The sequence below is a fragment of the Oncorhynchus mykiss genome, chromosome 25 (genome assembly GCF_057628025.1).
Source record: "Oncorhynchus mykiss isolate SJ-2025 chromosome 25, ASM5762802v1, whole genome shotgun sequence".
In the NCBI taxonomy this organism is placed as follows: domain Eukaryota; kingdom Metazoa; phylum Chordata; class Actinopteri; order Salmoniformes; family Salmonidae; genus Oncorhynchus; species Oncorhynchus mykiss.
This window is the reverse complement of record NC_143046.1, coordinates 82,748,553-82,774,146: the sequence shown is the minus strand read 5'-3', so window position 1 is coordinate 82,774,146 and position 25,594 is coordinate 82,748,553. Positions and strand designations below refer to the sequence as shown.

At 42.4% G+C, this 25,594-nt stretch overlaps 1 protein-coding gene across 3 annotated transcripts in view; it reads left to right on the top strand.

Moving 5' to 3' along the window:
- The window catches only part of sash1b (SAM and SH3 domain containing 1b), a 116,922-nt gene that overhangs the window by 67,597 nt on the left and 23,731 nt on the right, over positions 1-25,594 (top strand). For 2 of the 3 annotated variants that reach the window (XM_021585319.3, XM_021585320.3), the window contains exons 2-6: positions 12,869-13,003; positions 17,979-18,032; positions 18,531-18,586; positions 20,176-20,213; positions 21,073-21,162. In XM_021585319.3, coding sequence (XP_021440994.3) covers positions 12,869-13,003; positions 17,979-18,032; positions 18,531-18,586; positions 20,176-20,213; positions 21,073-21,162 — 373 coding nt within the window. The remainder of the gene's footprint in view (positions 1-12,868; positions 13,004-17,978; positions 18,033-18,530; positions 18,587-20,175; positions 20,214-21,072; positions 21,163-25,594) is intronic. The other variant, XM_021585321.3, reaches the window with a different exon arrangement.

The window sequence follows — 25,594 nt, the reverse complement described above, 5'->3', positions numbered from 1 at the left end:
CTGTTCTTGAGCAAGGCACTTAACCCTAATGGCTCCTGGGTCGCCGTTAATAATGGTTGATCCCTGGCCGTGACCACACTTTCTGAGGGTGTCTCAGGGGGAGGGATATGCAAAAAAACAAATGTCCATTTCACCATAATTGTACAGATTAAGAGGTTGTACATGGGTGAAACAGGACAAATATAAGTGCCCCCTATTTGACTAGCTTTTGGCGGTAAACCGAGATATTTGGAAATAGCCACGGGATAGTTTTTCAATACTGTTAATACCGTTGAAACTATTTCTTTAAAATTGTTCAATAAATGTGAATATTTGTAGCAATTTAAGTAAATATCTGCAGTCAACTTGTGCAATACGTTCGGAGATAAAGCATATCCTGTTAATTTTACCTGTCACATTACTTTGCATAATGATGCTGACGATTGAGCCAGTCACGTGTGTTTTGTTTGTTAAATAGTACAACGGGAGAAAGCAGGAGCAGGTGAGTCCAGCAGTGTATTTACAGGGGTCGTGTTTTATATTGAAAGTCAAGTGTTTTTTTTGCTTCAGTAGAGTGATCAGGGACGTGCAACTGTAGTTTTCCTTCACAGAAAATACATAGTGCAACACACCTGGCAGAAAATAGCTTCATTTTCATCAGATGACAACAATGTAATTTGTTTTTTTTTTGTGTTTTTTTAATTACGGTGCATGGCCATGTTTATCATAGGAAGATTGTAGCCAGCTACATTTCTATTTGTTTTGCTTAAAGTTAATCTTGCATTTTTACAAAGAATTAGGCTGGCTACACCGCGAAAAGTAGCTAACCGTCAGTCAGAGCGCTGTCTGCTGTTAGAATGCCCCTTTGTGAATTCTCATCCGAGTGGAGAAGTGCAACTGACGCATAAAATTAGTCTGTTGCCGAGCAGAAATTACAATAAGAATTTTAGAGCTGTGTTTACAAAACAATATTTCTGCATTTTATATATTTTTCCTGCGTGAAAATCACAGAACGGGACCCCGAAGTTTAACTTGCTAGTGACTGTGCATTTGGAAAGTATTCAGACCCCTTGACTTTTTCCACATTGTTACCTTACAGCCTTATTCTAAAATTGATGCAAATTATATATTTTTTTATCCATCTACATACAATACCCCATAAAGACAAAGCAACATTTTTGCAGATGTATAAAAAAACTGAAATATCACATTCAGACCCTTTTTGAAGCACCTTTAGCAGCAATTACAGCATCGTTTTCTTGGGTATGACGCTACAAGCTTGGCACATCTGTATTTGGGGAGTTTAACCCATTCTTCTCTGCAGATCATCTCATGCTCTTTTAGGTTAGATAGGGAGGAATTGCTGCACAGCTATTTTCAGGTTTCTCCATAGATTTTAGATCGGGTTCAAGTCCCAGTCCTGGCTGGGAAACTTAAGGACATTTAGAGACTCCTGCGTTGTCTTGGCTGTGTGCTTAGGGTTCTTGTCCTGTTAGAAGGTGAACCTTCGCCCCCAGTCTGAGGTCCTGAGTGCTCTGGAGCAGGTTTTCATCAAGGATCTCTCTGTTCTGATTCTGCCACCACCATACTTCACCGTAGGGATGGTGCCAGGTTTCCTCCAGACATGAGGCTTGGCATTCAGGTCAAAGAGTTCAATCTTGGTTTCATCAGACCAGATAATCTTGTTTCTCATGGTCTGAGAGTCCTTTAGGTGCCTTTTGGCAAACTCCAAGCGGGCTGATGTGCCTTTTACTGAGGAGTGGCTTCTGTCTGGCCAATCTACCATAAAGGCCTGATTGGTGGAGTGCTGTAGAGATGGTTGTCCTTTTGCAATGTTCTCCCATCTCCACAGAGGAACTCTGGAGCTCTGTCAGTGACCATTAGGTTCTTCGTCACCTGACCAAGGCTCTTCTCCCCCGATTGCTCAGTTTGGCTGGGCGGCCAGGTCTAGGAAGAGTCTTGGTGGTTCCAAACTTCTTCCATTTAAGAATGATGGAGGCCACTGTGTTCTTGGGGATCTTCAATGCTGCAGACATTTTTTGGTACCCTTCCCCATATCTGTCTTGATACAATCCTGTCTCGGGGCTCGGACAACTCCTTCGACCTCATGACTTGGTTTTTGCTCTGACATGCATTGTCAATTGTGTGCCTTTCCAAATCATGTTCAATCAATTGAATTTACCACAGGTGAACTCCAATCAAGTTGTAGCGACATCTCAAGGATGGTCAATGGAAACAGGATGAACCTGAGCTCATTTTCAAATCTCATAGCAAAGGGTCTGAATACTTATGTAAAAGTATTCATTTTTATTTTTAATACATATGCAAACATGTCTAAAACTGTTTTCACTTTGTCATTATGGGGTATTGTGTGTAGATTGAAGAGGAAAAACAATTTAATCAATTTTAGATAAGGCTGTAAATTAACAATGTGGAAAAGGTCAAGGGGTCTGAATACTTTCCCGAATGCACTGCATCGAAGTGGCTGAATTAATAACTAGACGGGGCATCATATTGTTAGCTTTGCCGTGTCAAAGACAAAGCCCTTTCGATGAGCTCTCCGTACAGCTGCCACTGCTATCCTGACTTTCAGTAGCTCCTACATATGGTTGTGGATGTAAATTCTATATAACTTGTGTAATTTTTTGTTAGCATTCTGGTAATAGACACGCAATGGGCTTTTCTGTGGTTTTTGTGTACTTTTCTGCCCCCTTGTGTACCAAACCGGGTAATGGCATAAATCCAAGGATGAGAGGATGGTATGACAATATAAAAATGTGGATACCGCTCAAGCCTATATTTGACCGTTATATGCAATGCTTCATCTGAAGTGTGTGTGTTAGTGAGAGCATCGCCAGATGGCTCCAGCTCCACCACAAGCAGTCAGGTGAATTATCCACTGTAGCGTTGTTTCTGAAAGGAGCACCATAAGACAGATCTCTTATCACCAGACATACAGCGGCCTCAGGACACCAGACGAGGAAGATATTTTGTCTTCAGATACCTTCCGGACCAATTGTCAACTGGTCATGTGACTGTCCTTTACTCCTCTGATCTGGTGAGACCTGTTACAGGGGACTGCCTCAGTTACTGCTTAGAGAGGGAGAGAAGCACTGATGCTATGGTTCAGTAGTTTCAATGGAGATTCCCCCTGTCAGGACGTGCACAGGGCATCTGCAACCCATCTGTTCCGTTTGTCTGAGGGTCATACTGTAACAAAGGTGCCTGGTTGTGGCTTTCCCTCTACTCTGACTGACGAGCATCAGACGGTTGTATACAAAGTGAAGTATTAAGCAGGATCTTGGATGGGGAGTGTAACTCTGGCCATTACATTCACGAGCATAATAATGTAAGAAGGTATTTTTCATAGAAGTGAAGACATCAAGACAGCTGTTTTTCATAGCAGCTTACAATGACGTAGGACGTGTCATGTTGAACATACCATGCAAAATAAGCGCTGGGAGACATGAGATATCATGTGGTCACCCCACAATGGACTGTTTTATAAGAAGCACGCAGTGGCGATCTGTCTGTGGTCTGACAGTGCTATGCCTCTCAATGGACAACAGTCTAGATAATTTGTTCATTCATTTCTCAACTCGACGGGTGAAATGAAAAGGTCTGTGTCCCAAATTGCACCCCGTTCCCTATATAGGGCACTACTGGTCAAAGGGCCCTGGTGAAAAGTAATACACTTCATAAGGAATGGGGTACCATTTGGGATGCATGCAGCCAAGCATCTAGATTTGACTGTTTCTGACCTCCGGGGCATCATATAATTTAACCGAATGAATGGTTCTTTTTTTCTGGACACTTGAGCCAGTCAGTCACAGCATCATACCACGAGGGTTAGGGTTAGTATCATACCACAAGGAGGAGACCAGTGAGCCTCCAGTTACTGGTCACAACTCAAGATTGTTTGGGGAAAAGACACTAGAATACATAACCTTTTTAAATTCATTATAACATAATGTGTTCAACATTTCTGATTTAGTTTAGAGAGAGAAGGTTAGGCAGAGTACAGACATTTTAAATCCACTCAAAGGACTAGTGTGAGGGATGCATACTCTTTTTAAATGATTCATAATAACAGATGTACTATTTTCAGCTTTATTTATGTTGTCTGCATGCTTTGTGGTTGTAGGTTTGGGGTAAAGAGGCAGTTGGAGTATAGCATGTATGGGAGATTTACACTACCGGTCCAAAGTTTTAGAACATCTACTCATTCAAGGGTTTTATTTTATTTGTACTATTTTCTACATTGTAGAATAATAGTGAAGACATTAAAACTATGAAATAACACATATGGAATCGTGTAGTAACCAAAAAAGTTAAATAAATCAATATATTTTATATTTGAGATATTTCAAATAGCCAAACTTTGCCTTGATGACAGCTTTGCACCCTCTGGGCATTCTCTCAACCAGCTTCACCTGGAATGCTTTTCCAACAGTCTTGGATTCCCACACGCTGAGCACCTGTTGCCTGCTTTTCCTTCACTCTGCGGTCCGACTCATCCCAAACCATCTCAATTTGGTTGAGGTCGGGGGATTGTGGAGGGCAGGTCATCTGATGCAGCACTCCATCACGCTCCTTCTTGGTAAAATAGCCCTTACACAGCCTGGAGGTGTATTGGGTCATTATCCTGTTGAAAAACAAATGATAGTCTCACTAAATCCAATCCAGATGGGATGGTGTATCGCTGCAGAATGCTGTGGTAGCCATGCTGGTTAAGTGTGCCATGAATTCTAAATAAATCAGACATTGTCACCAGTAAAGCACTCTCACAGCATAACACCTCCTCCTCCATGTATTACGGTGGGAAATACACATGCAGAGATCATCCATTCAACCACACCGCGTCTCACAAAGACACGGCGGTTGGAACCAAAAATCTCCAATTTAGACTCCAGACCAAAGGACAAATTTCCACCGGTCTAATGTCTATTGCTCATGTTTGTTGGCCCAAACAAGTCTCTTTTTATTATTGGTGGTCTTTAGTAGTGGTTTCTTTGCAGCAATTTGACCATGAAGGCATGATTCACACAGACTCTTCTGAAGAGTTGATGTTGAGATGTGTCTGTTGGACTCTGAAGCATTTATTTGGGCTGCAATTTCTGAGGCTGGTAACTCTAATGAACTCATCCTCTGCAGCAGAGGTAACTCTGGGTCTTCCATTCCTGTGGCGGTCTTCGTGAGAGCCAGTTTCATCGTAATGCTTGATCATTTTTGCGACTGCACTTGAAGAAACTTTCAACGTTCTTGAAATTTTCTGTATTGACTGACCTTCATGTCTGAAAGCAATGGACTGTTTCTCTTTGCTCATTTGGGCTGTTCTTGCCATATTCTACAGTCGTGGCCAAAAGTTTTGAGAATGACACAAATATTAATTTTCACAAAGTCTGCTGCCTCAGTTTCTATTAGAGGTCGACTGATTAATCGGAATGGCCGATTTAATTAGGGCCGATTTCAAGTTTTCATAACAATCGGAAATCTGTATTTTTGGGCGCCGATTAGACAAAAATATATTTGTATTTTTTATACCTTTTTATTTAACTAGGCAAGTCAGTTAAAAACACATTCTTATTTTCAATGACGGCCTAGGAACGGTGGGTTAATTGCCTTGTTCAGTGACAGAACGACAGATTTTCACCTTGTCAGCTCAGGGGATCCAATCTTGCAACCTTAGTTAACTAGTCCAACTCAATAACAACCTGCCTCTCTCTCATTGCACTCCACAAGGAGACTGCCTGTGACGCGAATGCAGTAAGCCAAGGTAAGTTGCTAGCTAGCATTAAACTTATCTTATAAAAAACAATCAATCATAATCACTAGTTAACTACACATGGTTGATGATATTACTAGATATTATCTAGCTTGTCCTGCATTGCATATAATCTGACTGAGCATACAAGTATCTGACTGAGCGGTGGTAGGCAGAAGCAGGCGTGTAAACATTCATTCAAACAGCACTTTGTTGCGTTTTGCCAGCAGCTCTTCGTTGTGCGTCAAGCATTGCGCTGTTTATGACTTCAAGCCTATCAACTCCCGAGATGAGGCTAGTGTAACTGAAGTGAAATGGCTAGCTAGTTAGCGCGCGCTAACTAGAGAGACGGAAGCTATACTGTTTCACTGGCAATACTAAAGTGCCTATAAGAACATCCAATAGTCAAAGGTTAATGAAATACAAATGGTATAGAGGGAAATAGTCCTAGAATTCCTAGAATAACTACAACCTAAAACTTCTTACCTGGGAATATTGAAGACTCTTATTAAAAGGAACCACCAGCTTTCATATGTTCTCATGTTCTGAGCAAGGAACTGAAACGTTAGCTTTCTTACATAGCACATATTGCACTTTTACTTTCTTCTCCAACACTTTTGTTTTTGCATTATTTAAACCAAATTGAACATTTCATTATTTACTTGAGGCTAAATTGATTTTATTGATGTATTATATTAAGTTAATATAAGTGTTCATTCAGCATTGTTGTAATTGTCATTATTACAAATAAAAAAATATTTAAAAGAAATCAGCCGATTGATCGGTATCGGCTTTTTTGGTCCTCCAATAATCGGTATCGGCTTTTTTGGTCCTCCAATAATCGGTATCGGCTTTTTTGGTCCTCCAATAATCGGTATCGGCTTTTTTGGTCCTCCAATAATCGGTATCGGCTTTTTTGGTCCTCCAATAATCGGTATCGGCTTTTTTGGTCCTCCAATAATCGGTATCGGCTTTTTTTGGTCCTCCAATAATCGGTATCGGCTTTTTTGGTCCTCCAATAATCGGTATCGGCTTTTTTGGTCCTCCAACAATCGGTATCGGCGTTGAAAAATCATAATCGGTCGACCTCTAGTTTGTATGATGGCAATTTGCATATAATCCAGAATGTGAGAGTGATCAGATGAATTGCAAAGTCCCTCTTTGCCATGCAAATTAACTGAATCCCCCAAAAATATTTCCACTGCATTTCAGCCCTGCCACAAAAGGACCAGCTGACATTATGTCAGTGAATCTCTCGTTAACATAGGTGTGAGTGTTGACGAGGACAAGGCTGGAGATCACTCTGTCATGCTGATTGAGTTCAAATAACAGACTGGAAGCTTCAAAAGGAGGGTGGTGCTTGGAATCATTGTTCTTCCTCTGTCAACCATGATTTCCTGCAAGGAAACACGTGCCGTCATCATTGCTTTGTACAAAAAGGGCTTCACAGGCAAGGATATTGCTGCCAGTAAGATTGCGCCTAAATTAACCATTTATCGGATCATCAAGAACTTCAAGGAGAGCGGTTCAATTGTTTTGAAGAAGGCTTCAGGGTGCCCAAGAAAGTCCAGCAAGCGCCAGGACTGTCTCCTAAAGTTGATTCAGCTGCGGGATCGGGGCACCACCAGTACAGAGCTTGCTCAGGAATGGTAGCAGGCAGGTGTGAGTGCATCTGCACGCACAGTGAGGCGAAGACTTCGAGGATGGCCTGGTGTCAAGTAGGGCAGCAAAGAAGCTACTTCTCTCCAGGAAAAACATCAGGGACAGACTGATATTCTGCAAAAGGTACAGGGATTGGACTGCTGAGGACTGTGGTAAATTCATTTTCTCTGAATCCCCTTTCCGATTGTTTGGGGCATCCGGGGAAAAGCTTGTCCGGAGAAGACCAGGTGAGCGCTACCATCAGTCCTGTGTCATGCCAACAGTAAAGCATCCTGAGACCATTCATGTGTGGGGTTGCTTCTCAGGCAAGGGAGTGGGCTCACTCACAATTTTGACTAAGAACACAGCCATGAATAAAGAAGGGTACCAACACATCCTCCAATAGCAATTTCTCCCAACCATCCAGGAACAGTTTGGTGACGAACAATGCCTTTTCCAGCATGATGGAGCACCTTGGCAAAAGTGATAACTAAGTGGCTCGGAGAACAAATCATCGATATTTTGGGTCCATGGCCAGGAAACTCTCCAGACCTTAATCCCATTGAGAACTTGTGATCAATCCTCAAGTGGCGGGAGGACAAACAAAAACCCACAAATTCTGACAAATTCACAGCATGCCAGGGCAGATTGCAGAGGTCTTGAAAAAGAAGGGTCAACACTGCAAATATTGACTCTTTGCATCAACTTCATGTAATTGGCAATAAAAGCCTTTGACACTTATGAAATGCTCATAATTATACTTCAGTATTCCATAGTAACGTCTGACAAAAATATCTAAAGACACTGAGGCAGCAGACTTTGAAAATTAATATTTGTGTAATTCTCAAAACTTTTTGCCACGACTGTAGACTTGATATTTTACCAAATAGGGCTATCTTCTGTATACCCTCCCCCTCCCCCCACCTTGTCACAACACAAATGATTGGCTCAAATGCATTAGGGAAAGAAATTCCACAAATATACTTTTAAGAAGGCACACACCTGTTAATTGAAATGCATTCCAGGTGACGATTTAATGAAGCTGGTTGAGAGAATGCCAAGAGTGTGCAAAGCTGTCATCAAGGCAAAGAAGAATCTCAAATATAAATATATTTTGATTTGTTTAACACTTTTGTTTTTTGTTACCACATGATTCCATGTGTTATTTCATAGTTTTGATGTCTTCACTATTATTCTACAATGTAGACAATAGTAAAAAATAAAGAAAAATCGTTGCATGAGTGGGTGTTCTAAAACTTTTGACCGGCAGTGTATGGGATAGCTTAGTACAGGAGATATATGGGAGATGGCGCCAGAGAGAATGGCTGTTGTTTTATTGGCTCTTAAAACCTCTTATGGCTGGGGGCAGTATTGAGTAGCTTGGATGAATAAGGTGCCCAGAGTAAACTGCCTGCTCCTCAGTCCCAGTTGCTTATATATATATATATATATGTTATATATATATATATATATGCATATTATTTGGATAGAAAACACTGACGTTTCTAAAACTCTTTGAATGATGTTTGTGAGTATAACAGAACAACCAGGAAGTGGGAAATCTGAGGTTGGTCGATTTTTCAACTCATCCCCTATTGAAGATACAGTGGGATATTGCACCTCCTAAGGCTTCCACTAGATGTCAACCGTATTTAGAAACTTGTTTGAGGCTCCTACTGTAAAGGAGGGGCTCATAAGGGCTCTTTGAGGCAGTGGTCTGGCAGATTGCCACGAGCTGGTCACGCCGATTCACATGAGAGGTAGCTCGCGCTCCATTGCTTTTCTACAGACAAAGGAATTCTCCGGTTGGAACATTATTGAAGTGTTATGTTAAAAAACATCCTAAAGATTGATTCTACACATCGTTTAACATGTTGCTACGGACTGTAACGGAACTTTTTGACATTTCGTCTGCTCCTAGTGAACGCGCTTCGTGACTTTGGATTTGTTTACAAAACGCGCTAACAAAAGTAGCTATTTGGACATAAATGATGGACATTATCGAACAAATCAAACATTTATTGTGGAACTGGGATTCCTGGGAGTGCATTCTGATGAAGATCATCAAAAATGAGTGAATATTTATAATGTTATTTCTGACTTCTGTTGACTACACAATATGGCGGACATCTTTTTGGCTTGTTGGGTCTCTGAGTGCAGTACTCAGATTATTGCATGGTTTGCTTTTTCCGTAAATCTTTTTTGAAATCTGACACACTTCTCCTTAATGCAACCGCTGTATTTTCATCAACATTTATAATGAGTATGTCTGTAAATTGATGTGGCTCTCTGCAAAATCACTGGATGTTTTGGAACTACTGAACATAACGCGGCAATGTATACTGAGAATTTTTGATATAAATATGAACTTTATCGAACAAAACATACATGTATTGTGTAACATGAAGTCCTATGAGTGTCATCTGATGAAGATCATCAACGGTTAGTGATAGAATTAATCCCTTTCTGATTTTTGTGACTCCACTCTTTGGCTGGAAAAATGGCTGTGTTTTTCTGTGACTTGGCTTTGTGGTGCTTTCGCTGTAAAGCCTATTTGAAATCGGACACTGTGGTGGGATTAACAACGAGATTACCTTTTAAAAATGGTATAAGATACTTGTATGCTTGAGGAATTGTAATCATGAGATTTCTGTTGTTTTGAATTTGGCGCCCTGCACTTTCACTGACTGTTGTCATATCGATCCCGTTAACTCGATCTCAGCCCTAAGACGTTAACAAACCGTGCTATTTTTTTTTTTTTTTTTTTTTTGCATCGTAGCATTTCACTGTAAGGTCTGCAACTGTTGTATTCGGCGCATGTGAAAAATAAATATTCTGTTCTGGCTGATGACATTAACAGCCCCATTTAGATGTTACATGTCATGTAAGACTTTGTGATACTAAAGAGGACATATTGTACGTACAGTACAGTTAGGAACTTCCGCTAACTGCATGAAATATTACTTTGAAGTCTGTCATTAAACTATAGTACTACATTATCCTTTTAAATAAAAAAAATAATATATACTGAACAAAAAATATTAATGCAACATGTAGAGTGTTGGTCCCATGTTTCATGAGCTGAAATGAAAGATCCCTGAAGTGTTCCATATGCACAAAAAGCTTAATTCTCTCCGATTTGATGCACAAATTTGTTTACATCCTTGTTAGTGAGCATTTCTCCTTTGCAAAGACAATCCATCCACCTGACAGGTGTGGCATATCAGGAAGCTGATAAAACTACATGATCATTACACAAGTGCACCTTGTGCTGGGGACAATAAAAGGCCACTCCTAAAATGTATTGTCTTCTCACAAAACACAATGCCACAAATGTGAAGTTTTGAGGGAGCATGCAATTGGCATGCTGACTGACTGCAGAAATGTCCACCAGAGCTGTTGTCAGAGAATTTAATGTTGATTTCTCTACCATAAGTCGCCTCAAATGTCGTTTTAGAAAATGTGTTTGTACATCAAAAAGTCCTCTATCGGACTTGTTTTACTGTGGATATAGATACTTTCGTACCTTTTTAATCCAGCATCTTCACAAGGTCCTTAGTTGTTGTTCTGGGATTGATTGGCACTTTTCGCACCAAGGTACGTTCATCTCCAGGAGACAGAACGCGTCTCCTTCCTGAGCAGTATGATGGCTGCGTGGTCCCATGGTGTTTATACTTGCGTACTATTGTTTGTACAGATGAACGTGGTACCTTCAGACGGTTGGAAATTGCTCCCAAGGATGAACCAGACTTGTGGAGGTCTACAATTATTCTTCTGAGGTCTTGGCTGATTTCTTTAGATTTTCCCATGATGTCAAGCAAAGAGGCACTGAGTTTGAAGGTAGGCCTTGAAATACATCCACAGGTACACCTCCAATTTACTCAAATGATGTAATTAGCCTATCAGAAGCTTCTAAAGCCATGATATTATTTTCTGGAATTTTCCAAGCTGTTTAAATGCACAGTCATCTTAGTGTATGTAAACTTCTGATCCACTGGAATTGTAATACAGTGAATTATGTGAAATAATTGTAATACAGTGAATTAAGTGAAATAATCTGTCTGTAAACATTTGTTGGAAAAATGACTTGTCATGCACAAAGTAGATGTCCTAAATGACTTGCCAAAACTACAGTTTGTTAACAAGACATACGTGGAGCGGTTGAAAAACAAGTTTTAATGACTACACCATAAGTGTATGTAAACTTCTGATATCAACTGTAACAGCAGCTGCTTGTCAGCTTTGCATTCCTCCAGAATTTTTGCAGAGCTGGGGACCATGTTTAATCACTGTTTTTCTTCCAAAGAGAAAATAATGATATGAAATATTGAAGAATGTCTGAGTCAGTGACATTAAACACCAGGGATGCATCTCAAATGGTACCCTATTTCGCTATATAGGGTACACCTTTTGATCAGAACCCTATAGGCCCTGGTCAAAAGTAGTGCACTATAAAGGGAATAAGGTGTAATTTGGGATACATCCCTGGTGTTTAATTTCACTGACTCAGACATTCTTCTTCAGCACAAACTGCTTATCAGTGAGAAGCTCAAGGTTACAGCTGATCTGGCCAATGTTTCATATAATTATTTTCTCTTTGGAAGAAAAACAGTGACTAAGCATGTTCTCCAGGCAGCTCTGCGAAAATGTGTGAGTATCCCCATAACAGTACTGATATGGGGATATCAACATGTGATATCACCTAGTCCCTGTCATGTAAACACAAAGGAAGAGTACAATGTCATATCAGATTAGAGAGGAACAGGGTTGTAGAGTAAATGGTATCAGCCCGGCTCTGTAGGACTGGACAGATATCACTATTTATTTTGTATTTCCAGTTTGGGAGAGGAAAATCACCAGCAATACTTTGAAGACATTTGCAGGAGATGAGTCTGCAAAAGTCCTGAACCTTTTCCTATCTTTTTAATTTTCTTCAGCCCACACAACAAAGGGCACTAAAGAACACAATAGTAGGATGTCTCTGCAGTGTTCTGTAGGTCTGGAGATCCTGGGTTTCTATTGAGGAAAAGCCATCTCACTAGTATTCCTGGTTATTTCTGGTGCAATGAGCTGTGTACTTATACCAAAACTTCTCAAGTTGATACTGTTGACAGTGGTCAGGTCAAAGACTACTGTACATCCGATGCTTCTGGGGTCACTCCTGAGGAGGTCTGGAGAGTGTGTAGGCATTGTATTACTGGTGGAGAGGGAGAGCCAGTAGCTCAGACACACACACACTAGTCTTTCTGGCCCCTGGTCTCCCACAGTCGCCCGGTTCTCTACCACGGCACTTTACGACATCTGATGTTGATGTCGTAAAACAATGGTCAGTTTACTTGTCTACTGTTTTCCTGTTGCACCGGATGCGGGTCTGTGATGTGATAGCTTGTGCCAGCACTCTATTGCTCTGTGATATGTTGATCCTTACTATGTGATGAGGTAGGTCTTCATCTCTGTTCATACAGACCATGTCTTCTCCTCTAGGATGGCTCATTGGGAACATTTGAGGACTTGGCTCAGGAGTACTCTGACTATTACAGTGCCTCTCTCAGTGACGTCCAAGACAGAATGGAGGAGATTAGGAAACGTAAGGTTGTACAAGATGCACAATCAACGATGGTAAATAATATTCTACTTATTAGGTTTAACCTAACGGTTGCAATTTTACAATCAAACAGTTGTCCATCATTATTTAACATCAGTACAGTGTGATGTTGTCCTTCATCATTATTTAACATCAGTACAGTGTGACGTTGTCCTTCATCACTATTTAACATCAGTACAGTGTGACGTTGTCCTTCATCAGTACAGTGTGATGTTGTCCTTCATCATTATTTAACAACAGTACAGTGTGATGTTGTCCTTCATCATTATTTAACAACAGTACAGTGTGATGTTGTCCTTCATCATTATTTAACAACAGTACACTGTGATGTTGTCCTTCATCACTATTTAACATCAGTACAGTGTGATGTTGTCCTTCATCACTATTTAACAACAGTACAGTGTGACGTTGTCCTTCATCACTATTTAACATCAGTACAGTGTGACGTTGTCCTTCATCACTATTTAACATCAGTACAGTGTGACGTTGTCCTTCATCAGTACAGTGTGACGTCCTTCATCACTATTTAACATCAGTACAGTGTGACGTTGTCCTTCATCACTATTTAACATCAGTACAGTGTGACGTTGTCCTTCATCAGTACAGTGTGATGTTGTCCTTCATCACTATTTAACATCAGTATAGTGTGACGTTGTCCTTCATCACTATTTAACATCAGTACAGTGTGATGTTGTCCTTCATCACTATTTAACATCAGTACAGTGTGACGTTGTCCTTCATCAGTAGTGTGATGTTGTCCTTCATCACTATTTAACATCAGTACAGTGTGATGTTGTCCTTCATCACTATTTAACATCAGTACAGTGTGACGTTGTCCTTCATCAGTACAGTATGATGTTGTCCTTCATCACTATTTAACAACAGTACAGTGTGACGTATTTAACATAAGTACAGTGATGTTGTCCTTCATCATTATTTAACATCAGTACAGTGTGACGTTGTCCTTCATCACTATTTAACATCAGTACAGTGTGACGTTGTCCTTCATCAGTACAGTGTGATGTTGTCCTTCATCACTATTTAACATCAGTACAGTGTGACGTTGTCCTTCATCACTATTTAACATCAGTACAGTGTGACGTTGTCCTTCATCACTATTTAACATCAGTACAGTGTGACGTTGTCCTTCATCACTGTTTAACATCAGTACAGTGTGACGTTGTCCTTCATCACTATTTAACATCAGTACAGTGTGACGTTGTCCTTCATCAGTACAGTGTGATGTTGTCCTTCATCACTATTTAACATCAGTACAGTGTGACGTTGTCCTTCATCACTATTTAACATCAGTACATTGTGACGTTGTCCTTCATCACTATTTAACATCAGTACAGTGTGACGTTGTCCTTCATCACTATTTAACATCAGTACAGTGTGATGTTGTCCTTCATCAGTACAGTGTGATGTTGTCCTTCATCACTATTTAACATCAGTACAGTGTGATGTTGTCCTTCATCACTATTTAACATCAGTACAGTGTGATGTTGTCCTTCATCATTATTTAACAACAGTACAGTGTGATGTTGTCCTTCATCATTATTTAACAACAGTACACTGTGATGTTGTCCTTCATCACTATTTAACATCAGTACAGTGTGATGTTGTCCTTCATCACTATTTAACATCAGTACAGTGTGACGTCCTTCATCACTATTTAACATCAGTACAGTGTGACGTTGTCCTTCATCACTATTTAACATCAGTACAGTGTGACGTTGTCCTTCATCACTATTTAACATCAGTACAGTGTGACGTTGTCCTTCATCAGTACAGTGTGACGTCCTTCATCACTATTTAACATCAGTATAGTGTGACGTTGTCCTTCATCACTATTTAACATCAGTACAGTGTGATGTTGTCCTTCATCAGTACAGTGTGATGTTGTCCTTCATCACTATTTAACATCAGTACAGTGTGACGTTGTCCTTCATCACTATTTAACATCAGTACAGTGTGACGTTGTCCTTCATCACTATTTAACATCAGTACAGTGTGACGTTGTTCTTCATCAGTACAGTGTGATGTTGTCCTTCATCACTATTTAACATAAGTACAGTGTGACGTTGTCCTTCATCACTATTTAACATCAGTACAGTGTGATGTTGTCCTTCATCACTATTTAACATCAGTACAGTGTGACGTTGTCCTTCATCATTATTTAACATCAGTACAGTGTGACGTTGTCCTTCATCACTATTTAACATCAGTACAGTGTGACGTTGTCCTTCATCATTATTTAACATCAGTACAGTGTGACGTTGTCCTTCATCATTATTTAACATCAGTACAGTGTGACGTTGTCCTTCATCAGTACAGTGTGATGTTGTCCTTCATCACTATTTAACATCAGTACAGTGTGACGTTGTCCTTCATCAGTACAGTATGATGTTGTCCTTCATCACTATTTAACAACAGTACAGTGTGACGTATTTAACATAAGTACAGTGATGTTGTCCTTCATCATTATTTAACATCAGTACAGTGTGACGTTGTCCTTCATCACTATTTAACATCAGTACAGTGTGACGTTGTCCTTCATCAGTACAGTGTGATGTTGTCCTTCATCACTATTTAACATCAGTACAGTGTGACGTTGTCCTTCATCACTATTTAACATCAGTACAGTGTGACGTTGTCCTTCATCACTGTTTAACATCAGTACAGTGTGACGTTGTCCTTCATCACTATTTAACATCAGTACAGTGTGACGTTGTCCTTCATCACTGTTTAACATCAGTACAGTGTGACGTTGTCCTTCATCACTATTTAACATCAGTACAGTGTGACGTTGTCCTTCATCAGTACAGTGTGATGTTGTCCTTCATCACTATTTAACATCAGTACAGTGTGACGTTGTCCTTCATCACTATTTAACATCAGTACATTGTGACGTTGTCCTTCATCACTATTTAACATCAGTACAGTGTGACGTTGTCCTTCATCACTATTTAACATCAGTACAGTGTGATGTTGTCCTTCATCAGTACAGTGTGATGTTGTCCTTCATCACTATTTAACATCAGTACAGTGTGATGTTGTCCTTCATCACTATTTAACATCAGTACAGTGTGATGTTGTCCTTCATCATTATTTAACATCAGTACAGTGTGACGTTGTCCTTCATCACTATTTAACATCAGTACAGTGTGACGTTGTCCTTCATCAGTACAGTGTGATGTTGTCCTTCATCATTATTTAACAACAGTACAGTGTGATGTTGTCCTTCATCATTATTTAACAACAGTACAGTGTGATGTTGTCCTTCATCATTATTTAACAACAGTACACTGTGATGTTGTCCTTCATCACTATTTAACATCAGTACAGTGTGATGTTGTCCTTCATCACTATTTAACAACAGTACAGTGTGACGTTGTCCTTCATCACTATTTAACATCAGTACAGTGTGACGTCCTTCATCACTATTTAACATCAGTACAGTGTGACGTTGTCCTTCATCACTATTTAACATCAGTACAGTGTGACGTTGTCCTTCATCACTATTTAACATCAGTACAGTGTGACGTTGTCCTTCATCAGTACAGTGTGACGTCCTTCATCACTATTTAACATCAGTACAGTGTGACGTTGTCCTTCATCACTATTTAACATCAGTACAGTGTGACGTTGTCCTTCATCAGTACAGTGTGATGTTGTCCTTCATCACTATTTAACATCAGTATAGTGTGACGTTGTCCTTCATCACTATTTAACATCAGTACAGTGTGATGTTGTCCTTCATCAGTACAGTGTGATGTTGTCCTTCATCACTATTTAACATCAGTACAGTGTGACGTTGTTCTTCATCAGTACAGTGTGATGTTGTCCTTCATCACTATTTAACATAAGTACAGTGTGACGTTGTCCTTCATCACTATTTAACATCAGTACAGTGTGATGTTGTCCTTCATCACTATTTAACATCAGTACAGTGTGACGTTGTCCTTCATCATTATTTAACATCAGTACAGTGTGACGTTGTCCTTCATCACTATTTAACATCAGTACAGTGTGACGTTGTCCTTCATCATTATTTAACATCAGTACAGTGTGACGTTGTCCTTCATCATTATTTAACATCAGTACAGTGTGACGTTGTCCTTCATCAGTACAGTGTGATGTTGTCCTTCATCACTATTTAACATCAGTACAGTGTGATGTTGTCCTTCATCACTATTTAACATCAGTACAGTGTGACGTTGTCCTTCATCAGTACAGTATGATGTTGTCCTTCATCACTATTTAACAACAGTACAGTGTGACGTATTTAACATAAGTACAGTGATGTTGTCCTTCATCATTATTTAACATCAGTACAGTGTGACGTTGTCCTTCATCACTATTTAACATCAGTACAGTGTGACGTTGTCCTTCATCAGTACAGTGTGATGTTGTCCTTCATCACTATTTAACATCAGTACAGTGTGACGTTGTCCTTCATCACTATTTAACATCAGTACAGTGTGACGTTGTCCTTCATCACTGTTTAACATCAGTACAGTGTGACGTTGTCCTTCATCACTATTTAACATCAGTACAGTGTGACGTTGTCCTTCATCAGTACAGTGTGATGTTGTCCTTCATCACTATTTAACATCAGTACAGTGTGACGTTGTCCTTCATCACTATTTAACATCAGTACATTGTGACGTTGTCCTTCATCACTATTTAACATCAGTACAGTGTGACGTTGTCCTTCATCACTATTTAACATCAGTACAGTGTGATGTTGTCCTTCATCAGTACAGTGTGATGTTGTCCTTCATCACTATTTAACATCAGTACAGTGTGATGTTGTCCTTCATCATTATTTAACAACAGTACAGTGTGACGTTGTCCTTCATCAGTACAGTGTGACGTTGTCCTTCATCAGTACAGTGTGACGTTGTATTTAACATCAGTACAGTGTGATGGTTCTGGATATAGTTATATTTCTTACTGCTTTGCTTGTGCCTTCTGGGCTTTCAGGAAAAGGTGGACTTAGTCCCGACATCATCACTGCACCTTCGCTCTCAGATCCAGGTGAGTGAATGTTCCCGCACACAGACGTACGCCCCTCCCCTATTGTATGTTTACTCTCTGGGAGGACTGATTCCCCCAGCTCAGATCAAGGTGAGTGAGTACAGACACACACGCCTCCCCTATTGTATGTTTACTCTCTGGGAGGACGGATTCCCTCTGCATCACAGACATCATAGAGCAGCTGTGAGTCAGAACACTGCTCTGTTATTGGGGTCTCAAGGAGAGCTGTTTTAATGCTACAAAGTCACGTTTCACTGTCTATAGTGAAGACTGTGGCCTTGTGATTTTGTAATACATGGTGTTATAATGTGTGTCCTGGAAAAATGGTTTAAAAAAATTTGACTGAGGAATGTCTACTGTAGCCTTTTGTGGTCAATGAGATGCGCATTAGGAGTTCCAAACCAACTTGCCTGTCTGTGCGCTAGAATGTAGTTCTCCAAGTGTGTTTGTCAGATTCCATTGCCTGCTTGTCTGACTCCAGTGTTCTGTTCTCTACAGGAGTCGCTAGGGCTGAGTTGCAGTAACGCAACGTCCACTCCCGAGACTGAGAGAAGGTAAGACCATAGAGATGCTGTATATAACACTTAAACTGTTGTTATTCTAGATCTGTCACCGGCATCATCTCCCCTTTGTGTGGAGTGTATTGTGGACTATATTGTAATGTGATGTTCTTATATGTAGTTCAATTGGTGGAAGTAGGACAGTCATAGCAGTTCCATACATTGTTTTCCTGTCCTAGTGAAAGTTATCTTATTATAAACAGAGTGGTTTGAGCCCTGAATGCTGATTGGGTATGACAAAACAATAAAACATTTATTACGTGGGTAAGCAGTTTATAATAGCAATAAGGCACCTTGGGGGTTTGTGGTATATTGCCAATATACAACGGCTAAGCACTGTATCCAGGCACTCTGCGTTGTGTCGTGCCTAAGAACAGCCCTTAGCCGTGGTATACTGGCCATATACGACACCCCCTCGTGCCTTATTGCGTAACTATAAATTGTTGAACTCCTGGGGTTAGGTAGGACAGTGAGTGGGACAGTCATAGCACTTCCATACATCTTCTCCAAGTGTGCGTGTCAAATGGCACCCTATTAAATAGCACCCTATTCCCTATTTAGTGCACTACTTTTGACCAGGTACACTTCGTCTACTAGTCTACCAACGGAACGCTTCCTCTACTAGTAAACCAATTTAACACTTCCTCTCCTTCCCCCCATTGTGAGTTTGGAAGGATGAATGGTCATATTGTAAACAAAGGAGAATAAGGGAGGAATCTTGGTCATGAGTAAACATGGTACTATACACTGAGTCAGCGGGGTGTCGGCGACACAAGATTTAGGTTTGTTTACACCTTAGCTTTGTCATTGTCCAGCCTAAAACAATGGGAGAAGTAGTACCTCCTGTTAGTGTGCTCTAAAAATCAAGCCCAAGTCACCTCAAAGTCACATGACTTCATACAATATGCTGGTCTTGGGTAACCACCTCTGAGAGAGTTGGTTCCTTTCAGAAGAACACAAGCCTCGATTACAACCTTTCCGTCAGCATGGTTAGTAGTAGAGTACTGGGCTGGCAGTGACTAGGCAGGGTGCCCCCTTGTGGCCACCTGTAGAAATGTGTCAGTGGGGGATGATAGTCGCTAGCATCAACAACAACTATCAGCTGATGTCAGAGGAGAGAGACGAGGGGAAATGAGAGGGAGTGGGGAGAGACACAAAGGCCACATGAGGAGCGACGATGTTGCAGTGAGTGCAGTCAGGGTGTGAAAAGCCCCTATTGTTGTTAAGATAGCCACTGTGGTCTGACCTCTGTCCAGCAGCATGTTTTCCCATCTGGACTGACTGACTACTGGGAACGGTCCCCACTAACACTATACTGGCCTGGTGGTAAGAGGGACAGTGCACGTTTGGTTTGTTTGGGACCGTGCATGTTTGTGAGGGGGATAGTACACGTCTGTAATTCTTGGAGAGAGAACTCAGGGTGGATAAAGTGGTGTTTTGTCAAAGATGTTACAGTAGGATAGCAGCAGTACAATGAAGAGAATTGCATCAGAAAACAGGTGAGATTTGTCTGTTATCTTACCAGACTCTGAATCTTCTATTTCTTGTTTTTTTTTTTTTTTTGATTCTTGGTTGATTTGTAGGTTGGCCATGCATAAATCATCTGATGATGGATCAGGGGGTAAGTAAAAAATAAAATGTATCAGTTCTGTAATTTGATTGGTCTAAATATTACGAGGTATAGTGTGCTTGGTCACATATATACTGAACAAAAATATAATCCATCGACCTGACAGGTGTGGCATATCCAAGAAGCTGATTAAACAGCATGATCATTACACAGGTGCACCTTGTGCTGGGGACAATAAAAGGCCACTCTAAAATGTGCGATTGTGTCACAACACAATGCCACAAGTTTTGAGGGAGCGTGCAATTGTCATGCTGACTGCAGGAATACATGTGGTCTGCGGTCGTTTTAGATAATTTGGCAGTACGTCCAACCGACAAAGCTGTTGCCAGAGAATTTAATGTTAATTTCTCTACCATAAGCCACCACAACGTCGTTTTAGAGACTTTGGCAGTAGGTTCAACCGGCCTCACAACCGCAGACCATGTGTATCCACGCCAGCCCAGGAACCTCCATCTGGCTTCGTAACCTGCGGGATTGTCTCACACCAGCCACCCGGACAGCTGATGAAACTGAGGAGTATTTATGTCTATAATAAAGCCCTTTCGTGGGGGAAAACTCATACTGATTGGCTGGGCCTGGCTCTGAAATGTATGTGTAACTCCATACACAGTAACGGTTGTTATTTGTTATTACAAATGAACTAGTACCTCATTTGAAGATTTGAATTTAGCCAGTTATGTTCTTATCACAATTGAGTTACAATTTGATGTTATATTTTTGATTAGCTACATTTGCGTAACAAAAAAAATAAACGTTCTACATATTTTTTGAGTTTGCTAGGGGTAGTCATTGATTGGAGCAGTCTAGATGTCATATGTTTCATTCAGCCCTACTGTGTGTGCTTGTTTAGGAAAAAGGGATGAAAAGAGACAGAAAAACAAGTCTTTCTGGCAGAATTTTCGGAAGTCGCAGAAAGGTGTCATGCGTCAGAACTCAAAAGGTATGTTTTTGTTTTGTAAATATTCTCTCTCTACCCAACATATTTCTGATCGCACAAATCAGGAAACTGTGTCCTAGCCGCACAGCATCTGAAAGCCCAGTCCCACTCCATTGAAACTGTGTCCTAGCCGCACAGCATCTGAAATCCCAGTCCCACTCCACTGAAACTGTGTCCTAGCTGCACAGCATCTGAAATCCCAGTCCCACTCCACTGAAACTGTGTCCTAGCTGCACAGCATCTGAAATCCCAGTCCCACTCCACTGAAACTGTGTCCTAGCTGCATAGCATCTGAAATCCCAGTCCCACTCCACTGAAACTGTGTCCTAGCTGCACAGCATCTGAAATCCCAGTCCCACTCCACTGAAACTGTGTCCTAGCTGCACAGCATCTGAAATCCCAGTCCCACTCCACTGAAACTGTGTCCTAGCTGCACAGCATCTGAAATCCCAGTCCCACTCCACTGAAACTGTGTCCTAGCTGCACAGCATCTGAAATCCCAGTCCCACTCCACTGAAACTGTGTCCTAGTCGCACAGCATCTGAAATCCCAGTCCCACTCCACTGAAACTGTGTCCTAGTCGCACAGCATCTGAAATCCCAGTCCCACTCCACTGAAACTGTGTCCTAGCTGCACAGCATCTGAAATCCCAGTCCCACTCTACTGAAACAGTGTCCTAGCTGCACAGCATCTGAAATCCCAGTCCCACTCCACTGAAACTGTGTCCTAGTCGCACAGCATCTGAAATCCCAGTCCCACTCCACTGAAACAGTGTCCTAGCTCCACAGCATCTGAAATCCCAGTCCCACTCCACTGAAACTGTGTCCTAGCTGCATAGCATCTGAAATACCAGTCCCACTCCACTGAAACTGTGTCCTAGCTGCACAGCATCTGAAATCCCAGTCCCACTCCACTGAAACTGTGTCCTAGCCGCACAGCATCTGAAATCCCAGTCCCACTCCACTGAAACTGTGTCCTAGCCGCACAGCATCTGAAATCCCAGTCCCACTCCACTGAAACTGTGTCCTAGCCGCACAGCATCTGAAATCCCAGTCCCACTCCACTGAAACTGTGTCCTAGCTGCATAGCATCTGAAATCCCAGTCCCACTCCACTGAAACTGTGTCCTAGCTGCTTAGCATCTGAAATCCCAGTCCCACTCCACTGAAACTGTGTCCTAGCTGCATAGCATCTGAAATCCCAGTCCCACTCCACTGAAACTGTGTCCTAGCTGCATAGCATCTGAAATCCCAGTCCCACTCCACTGAAACTGTGTCCTAGCTGCACAGCATCTGAAATCCCAGTCCCACTCTACTGAAACAGTGTCCTAGCTGCACAGCATCTGAAATCCCAGTCCCACTCCACTGAAACTGTGTCCTAGTCGCACAGCATCTGAAATCCCAGTCCCACTCCACTGAAACTGTGTCCTAGCTGCACAGCATCTGAAATCCCAGTCCCACTCCACTGAAACTGTGTCCTAGCTGCACAGCATCTGAAATCCCAGTCCCACTCCACTGAAACTGTGTCCTAGTCGCACAGCATCTGAAATCCCAGTCCCACTCCACTGAAACAGTGTCCTAGCTCCACAGCATCTGAAATCCCAGTCCCACTCCACTGAAACTGTGTCCTAGCCGCACAGCATCTGAAATCCCAGTCCCACTCCACTGAAACTGTGTCCTAGCCGCACAGCATCTGAAATCCCAGTCCCACTCCACTGAAACTGTGTCCTAGCTGCATAGCATCTGAAATACCAGTCCCACTCCACTGAAACTGTGTCCTAGCTGCATAGCATCTGAAATCCCAGTCCCACTCCACTGAAACTGTGTCCTAGCTGCACAGCATCTGAAATCCCAGTCCCACTCCACTGAAACTGTGTCCTAGCCGCACAGCATCTGAAATCCCAGTCCCACTCCACTGAAACTGTGTCCTAGCCGCACAGCATCTGAAATCCCAGTCCCACTCCACTGAAACTGTGTCCTAGCCACACAGCATCTGAAATCCCAGTCCCACTCCACTGAAACTGTGTCCTAGCTGCATAGCATCTGAAATACCAGTCCCACTCCACTGAAACTGTGTCCTAGCTAAATAGCATCTGAAATCCCAGTCCCACTCCACTGAAACTGTGTCCTAGCTGCACAGCATCTGAAATCCCAGTCCCACTCCACTGAAACTGTGTCCTAGCCGCACAGCATCTGAAATCCCAGTCCCACTCCACTGAAACTGTGTCCTAGCCGCACAGCATCTGAAATCCCAGTCCCACTCCACTGAAACTGTGTCCTAGCCGCACAGCATCTGAAATCCCAGTCCCACTCCACTGAAACTGTGTCCTAGCCGCACAGCATCTGAAATCCCAGTCCCACTCCACTGAAACTGTGTCCTAGCTGCATAGCATCTGAAATCCCAGTCCCACTCCACTGAAACTGTGTCCTAGCTGCTTAGCATCTGGAATCCCAGTCCCACTCCACTGAAACTGTGTCCTAGCTGCATAGCATCTGAAATCCCAGTCCCACTCCACTGAAACTGTGTCCTAGCTGCATAGCATCTGAAATCCCAGTCCCACTCCACTGAAACAGTGTCCTAGCTGCACAGCATCTGAAATCCCAGTCCCACTCCACTGAAACTGTGTCCTAGTCGCACAGCATCTGAAATCCCAGTCCCACTCCACTGAAACAGTGTCCTAGCTCCACAGCATCTGAAATCCCAGTCCCACTCCACTGAAACTGTGTCCTAGCCGCACAGCATCTGAAATCCCAGTCCCACTCCACTGAAACTGTGTCCTAGCCGCACAGCATCTGAAATCCCAGTCCCACTCCACTGAAACTGTGTCCTAGCTGCATAGCATCTGAAATACCAGTCCCACTCCACTGAAACTGTGTCCTAGCTGCATAGCATCTGAAATCCCAGTCCCACTCCACTGAAACTGTGTCCTAGCCGCACAGCATCTGAAATCCCAGTCCCACTCCACTGAAACTGTGTCCTAGCCGCACAGCATCTGAAATCCCAGTCCCACTCCACTGAAACTGTGTCCTAGCCGCACAGCATCTGAAATCCCAGTCCCACTCCACTGAAACTGTGTCCTAGCCGCACAGCATCTGAAATCCCAGTCCCACTCCACTGAAACTGTGTCCTAGCCGCACAGCATCTGAAATCCCAGTCCCACTCCACTGAAACTGTGTCCTAGCTGCATAGCATCTGAAATCCCAGTCCCACTCCACTGAAACTGTGTCCTAGCCACACAGCATCTGAAATCCCAGTCCCACTCCACTGAAACTGTGTCCTAGCTGCATAGCATCTGAAATACCAGTCCCACTCCACTGAAACTGTGTCCTAGCTGCATAGCATCTGAAATCCCAGTCCCACTCCACTGAAACTGTGTCCTAGCTGCACAGCATCTGAAATCCCAGTCCCACTCCACTGAAACTGTGTCCTAGCCGCACAGCATCTGAAATCCCAGTCCCACTCCACTGAAACTGTGTCCTAGCCGCACAGCATCTGAAATCCCAGTCCCACTCCACTGAAACTGTGTCCTAGCCGCACAGCATCTGAAATCCCAGTCCCACTCCACTGAAACTGTGTCCTAGCCGCACAGCATCTGAAATCCCAGTCCCACTCCACTGAAACTGTGTCCTAGCTGCATAGCATCTGAAATCCCAGTCCCACTCCACTGAAACTGTGTCCTAGCTGCTTAGCATCTGAAATCCCAGTCCCACTCCACTGAAACTGTGTCCTAGCTGCATAGCATCTGAAATCCCAGTCCCACTCCACTGAAACTGTGTCCTAGCTGCATAGCATCTGAAATCCCAGTCCCACTCCACTGAAACTGTGTCCTAGCTGCATAGCATCTGAAATCCCAGTCCCACTCCACTGAAACTGTGTCCTAGCTGCATAGCATCTAAAATCCCAGTCCCACTCCACTGAAACTGTGTCCTAGCTGCACAGCATCTGAAATCCCAGTCCCACTCCACTGAAACTGTGTCCTAGCCGCACAGCATCTGAAGTCCCACTCCACTGAAACTGTGTCCTAGCCGCACAGCATCTGAAATCCCAGTCCCACTCCACTGAAACTGTGTCCTAGCCGCACAGCATCTGAAATCCCAGTCCCACTCCACTGAAACTGTGTCCTAGCTGCTTAGCATCTGAAATCCCAGTCCCACTCCACTGAAACTGTGTCCTAGCTGCATAGCATCTGAAATCCCAGTCCCACTCCACTGAAACTGTGTCCTAGCTGCATAGCATCTGAAATCCCAGTCCCACTCCACTGAAACTGTGTCCTAGCCGCACAGCATCTGAAGTCCCACTCCACTGAAACTGTGTCCTAGCCGCACAGCATCTGAAATCCCAGTCCCACTCCACTGAAACTGTGTCCTAGCCGCACAGCATCTGAAATCCCAGTCCCACTCCACTGAAACTGTGTCCTAGCTGCATAGCATCTGAAA